This window comes from Perognathus longimembris, chromosome 7 (assembly GCF_023159225.1).
Source record: "Perognathus longimembris pacificus isolate PPM17 chromosome 7, ASM2315922v1, whole genome shotgun sequence".
NCBI lineage: Eukaryota > Metazoa > Chordata > Mammalia > Rodentia > Heteromyidae > Perognathus > Perognathus longimembris.
This window is the reverse complement of record NC_063167.1, coordinates 33,476,875-33,482,015: the sequence shown is the minus strand read 5'-3', so window position 1 is coordinate 33,482,015 and position 5,141 is coordinate 33,476,875. Positions and strand designations below refer to the sequence as shown.

Genomic DNA, 5,141 nt, shown 5'->3' with positions numbered 1-5,141 from the left:
CAGCAACGCCTAACTTTTTATAGGATATTTCTCCTCCTGGACCTTTTCTCCAAGCTATGAGGCTAAAATCGGAGCCACTGGCGTTGCTTGAGGGTTTCTTATGTACTTGGGTGTCCCTGTGTCACGTTTGTGGACTCTGGTTCCTGGACATTCTTATCCTCTGTTTTGGGATGTTTTCTCTGCCCCTCAAATAATCTTTGGGCTGGGTTTGACTATCCAAAGAAAGTTTCTTCTGCGGAATTTCCTCTTTAATCCTTCCCAAGCCTCCTAAACTCCGCTACACACACCGATTTTCATTCCCAGTCTCTGGAGCCCCGAACTACAGAATTTCCAGAGCTCACCATTTTTTTTTAATTAATTCCAGAGCCGAAGGCCTAACTTCGGCCCCGAATTTGTCCCCTAGCCCTCACCCTAATGGTAATAGAAAGCTATTCTGTTCCCGACTTCCCTCACTTTCACCACATTCAAAACAATAAACAACATCCAACCTCCACAGGTCTGTTCTCATCACCCGATCACCAAAGGACACCTTTTTTTCCCCTCAGGGTTTTTCTGTTTTGCCTTTGGCATCGGTTTGTCGGTTCTACGTTTTCTCTCTAATCCGAGTCTCATACAAACATTTTTCCCCCGTCTCACCCCAATTACCTAAGCTACTGGTGATAATAGTTTTCTTTTTCACAAATCCTCCTTCTAGCTACCTGAACCAGTGACTTCCAAACTTTCTATGTTTTTAAAAATATTTTCCCCCCAGAGGAACCACTGATTCAGACATAAACTCACACCCGCCCACGGAAGTCCGCTTTCCGAGCAGGCGCGTGGGGAGTGCGGTGGGGAGCTCGGGTTCGGAAGGCGCCTCTCCCAGGCAATTTGGCAACCACCAGCCAAACTTCCGCCGCCAAACTTTGCCCTTCTCCGCTTGGTTTCTTTTCAAACCTAGCGCACCGCGCTTTCCTCACACAGGTCTCTTCCTTTTCTCCATCTTCTTCCAAGCCAGATCCTGCCATGGAGCTGCGCTCCGAGCTGCCCAGCGTGCCCGGAGCGGCGACGGCAGCGGCGACAGCGACGGGGCCGCCGGTGGCCTCGGTGGCGTCGGTGGCGGCGGCCGCGGCAGCCGCCGCGTCGCTCCCGGTGAGCGTGGCCGGGGGTTTGCTGCGGGCACCGCCGCTGCTGTTGCGGGCGGCGGAGAAGTACCCGCGGACCCCCAAGTGCGCGCGCTGCCGCAATCACGGCGTAGTGTCGGCGCTCAAGGGCCACAAGCGCTACTGTCGGTGGAAGGACTGCCTGTGCGCCAAGTGCACGCTCATCGCCGAGCGCCAGCGCGTCATGGCGGCTCAGGTGGCGCTGCGCAGGCAGCAGGCGCAGGAGGAGAACGAGGCGCGCGAGCTGCAACTTCTCTACGGCACTGCCGAGGGCCTAGCGCTGGCCGCGGCCAACGGCATCATCCCACCGCGACCCGCTTACGAGGTCTTTGGCTCGGTATGCGCTGCCGAAGGCGGGGGGCCCGGAGCTGGAGCTCCGGCGGGGACCGGAGGTGGCGCTGGGGGCGCAGGTGAGAGCGCGGGCAGGCCGGGCTGATGGGGGCTAGGGAAGCGAGGTCAGCAGGGTCAGCGGGTCAGCGCGCCCGCGGCCTAGTGACGGGAGTCTTCTTAGGGCAGAGTCCCCTGCTCCAAACGCCCAGAATGGAGTTCTCTGCGCACGCAGCTCCACTGTTGGCTATACACTATAGGCTCTTTCTATCCCCAAAGACTCTCTTCTCTCTTCTTTCTGAAGATGTATGCCTTAGTCGCATCTCCCACTACAGATGCAGAAATTTTCATCTTAATTGTTCCTAGGAAAGGACTGGCCCATTGCTAGCTCCCTACTCCACTTTGCCTGGTCTTTTACCCTTACTCCAATCGCCAGCAGAGACCCACACACCTTACTTTTTCCTTTGCTCTTTGAGTCTCTGTGTCTCACTTTCTGCTTCTGCTCTTTTCAGAAGTCCCATCCTTTCTAACTCTCCTGGCCCGCATTGCTTTCTCTAGGTAATGAAGACACCTGGCATTCATTTTCCCAGTGTGTTTCCTTTTCTTGTGTTCCTAATGCTCCCCAGATAACTGCACACTGCGCCCCCCCCTTTCTAGCTTCGTTCCCAGGTGTCCCCTTTCTCAGGGTACTCACTCGCTCTGTTCCCCAGATAGACCCCCCTTTCCTCATTTTCTGTCTACTCCCTGCCCTCCCACATTCCCCTTTTCTGGACTCCCGAGGCTTTTTCTATGAGGATGTAAACTACAACCGGACATCGGGAACTCAGCCCTCAGCACGGGAGGGGAAAACTTCTTAGGTCTTGACTTGGGAAAAGGCAGATTCGAAATAGGGGCTACACATCTGAAGCTTGAGACCTCCTAGATACCCAAGACTCCTTTCTTCCTTGGAACCAGGTCTCCTCTTGGACCACGTGGTTCAGTGGGGTCTTCTACACACTAGTGAAGTATAGGTAGAAGTTATGTGAGCTCCTGTTCCAACTTTAGACCAGGCCTCTTCTCTAGGCCATGGTGGGTTTAGGGTGGAGATATTGGGGTATAGATGTGGAAAGAGTATCAGTGAACCTTAAGTTTACCAGGCACAAGTGGTTAGGGTTCTGGATACAGAAAAAAAAAACCAGAAGACTTTGCTGTAGAGGCCCAGACAGGAGCAAATAGGAAGTGCAGTTGAAGCCCAGTGACTAAGGAAGGGCTCAGGCTCCGAGTGAGAGGAAGCTGAGATTCAGAGGATTGAGGTGCTGTGGGTGCCATCTTACCCTCCTCAATCGCCTTCACGTTCCTGTTTTCTCCCTGCTTAGAGGCCAAGTTACAGAAGTTTGACCTGTTTCCCAAGACGCTTCTCCAAGCAGGCCGCGCAGGTAGCCCGCAGCCGCCGCCAGCGAAGCCCTTATCGCCCGACGGTGCAGACTCGGGGCCGGGGACGTCATCCCCAGAGGTGCGGCCCGGCTCAGGCTCAGAGAACGGGGACGGCGAGTCCTTTTCGGGGTCACCTCTGGCCCGGGCCTCCAAGGAGGCAGGTGGCAGCTGTCCGGGTAGCGCGGGCCCAGGCGGCGGCGGCGAAGAGGACAGCCCCGGCTCCGCCAGCCCCCTGGGCTCCGAATCCGGTTCGGAGGCTGACAAAGAAGAGGCCGAAGTCCCCCCAGCTCCAGGGCTGGGCGGAGGCCCCGGTCCACGGCAGCGGACGCCTCTGGACATCTTGACACGGGTCTTCCCCGGCCACAGGCGAGGCGTCCTGGAGCTGGTGTTGCAGGGCTGCGGCGGCGACGTGGTGCAGGCGATCGAGCAGGTGCTGAACCACCACCGCGGAGGCCTGGCGGCTGGCCTGGGCCCCGCAGCGCCCCCGGATAAGGCGGCTGTGGGTGCAGCCGCAGCCGGGGACGACGCGTGGCCAGGTCGCGTCGACGCCGCGGCCGCCGGGGGCCCCGGGCTGCCCGCGCCGCTGCAGGCGGGGCCCGCGGCTCCCCCGCACCATAGACCCTTGCTGGCGGGCGCTATGGCGCCCGGGGCGCTCGGCTCGCTGAGCAGCCGCTCGGCCTTCTCGCCACTGCAGCCCAACGCCAGTCACTTCGGCGCCGACGCGGGCGCCTATCCGCTGGGCGCGCCGCTCGGCCTCAGCCCGCTGCGCCTAGCCTACTCGGCCGCGGCGGCGCACAGCCGCGGCCTGGCCTTCATGGCGCCCTACTCCACCGCGGGGCTGGTGCCCACGCTCGGCTTCCGCCCGCCCATGGACTACGCCTTCAGCGATCTCATGCGCGACCGCTCCGCCGCCGCCGCCGCCGCGGTGCACAAGGAGCCCACCTACGGGGGCGGCCTGTACGGGCCCATGGTCAACGGCGCCCCGGAGAAGCAGTAACGCCAGGGGCGCAGCAGCAGGCGGGGATCCCCTAGCATGAACCCCAACCTCGGCCCGCGGGCTTCCCGGTGCGCTCCGTGCGGCCACGGCGCAGGTCCCTTCCCCCCCCCCCCCAAGGTGATTTTTCAGTTTTGTTTTCGAGGCGGGCAGGGAGGGCTGGGGGAAAAGGGGAGCAGCCACAGGTGCAGGTGTGATGGGGAGCAGGGGTGCGGCCTGGATCCCCCTCCCGTCCAGCGAGGACCGGGAATTCCTGAGAATTCCACGCGCGCGCGAGGGCTGCGGCTTTAGCGCCGCTCGTGACCCCGCCATGCGCCCGCGTTCTCGAATGGATGGTAGGATAATTCCAACCTCCCACGTCTCCACGGTCCCTTTAATTTTTTTTAAATCCGCTCTAACAAATATAAATTTAGGATGTATACATTTCTTGGCACTGAGTCGAGTCTTTGGGACACACATATATATCGATATCAATTGTAAAAAAAAAAAAGTTCTAAGGTGCACTTTCCTCGTTGCGGTATTTGTCGCTCTCTTTGTTGCTTATGCCGACAAGCATGGGTTTCCTTGGTGCAGTGTGAGTTTTTATATATGTATAAATCTATATATATAATCTATACATATATATACAAGCCAGTGTATAATGTTATAAAATGGAATTCTAAGTTATTAATTGTAATCTGTAGGTGACCTCGGTATTAACGTGAGAAACATTCAAAAACAAAAAAAAAAGGACAAAAATGGAAAAAGTAGACTCTGTGCGCATTGTACTGATCAGGTTTTATAGATGAAATATGCTGTAAACGCGGGAGGGCTCCTGTCCGCCGCCCCTGGAGCCTGCGGCCGGCCGCTTCCCACGAGGCGGTCCAGGTGCGCACCGGAGCGGGGGCCCGCCGCGCGCTCCCGGGACTCGCCAACCGCCCAGCTGAAGACAACTGCTCATGTGTGCTTTCCTTTGCATAGGTATGAGCTAGAAATAAATGTTATTTTCTAAGAAAACAACGCCCGAATCCCGTCCCGCTTCTCAGGCGGCGGGGAGGAAAAGGTCTTGATTTCCCGCTAGGGCGGCGGTGCCCTTGGAGAAGCAAGATCGAGGCCAGGCCGGTGCGCCGGTGCTCGGATCCTTGGGCACCGGGACAGAAAGCTGCCCTGGGTGTCCATTCGCACAAGCGCAACGACCCCCGGTGCCCACCCGCCTCCCCCCTCCAGGTCGATCCTCCCAAGGACTGGGGAGACTGGGGGTGTTCTTGAAGCCTCCTCGCTGCTCCGAG

General features: G+C 58.3%; 1 protein-coding gene across 2 annotated transcripts; it reads left to right on the top strand.

Moving 5' to 3' along the window:
• Positions 1 to 995: 995 nt before the first annotated feature.
• Dmrta2 (DMRT like family A2) lies at positions 996 to 3,969 on the top strand. Of its 2 annotated transcripts, XM_048349913.1 has the most exons (3): positions 1,003 to 1,549; positions 2,603 to 2,611; positions 2,822 to 3,876. In XM_048349913.1, exons 1-3 carry the CDS (start codon positions 1,003 to 1,005, stop codon positions 3,874 to 3,876), a joined length of 1,611 nt encoding a protein of 536 aa, XP_048205870.1. The 2 variants fall into 2 exon arrangements, with proteins under 2 accessions (XP_048205869.1, XP_048205870.1); XM_048349912.1 differs by lacking the exon at positions 2,603 to 2,611 and having other exon boundaries at positions 996 to 1,549; positions 2,822 to 3,969.
• Positions 3,970 to 5,141: the final 1,172 nt, after the last annotated feature.

Coding starts and splice junctions, on each gene's coding strand:
- Dmrta2 (XM_048349913.1), top strand. CDS start 1,003: ATGGAGCTGCGCTCCGAGCTGCCCAGCGTGCCCGGAGCGGCGACGGCA.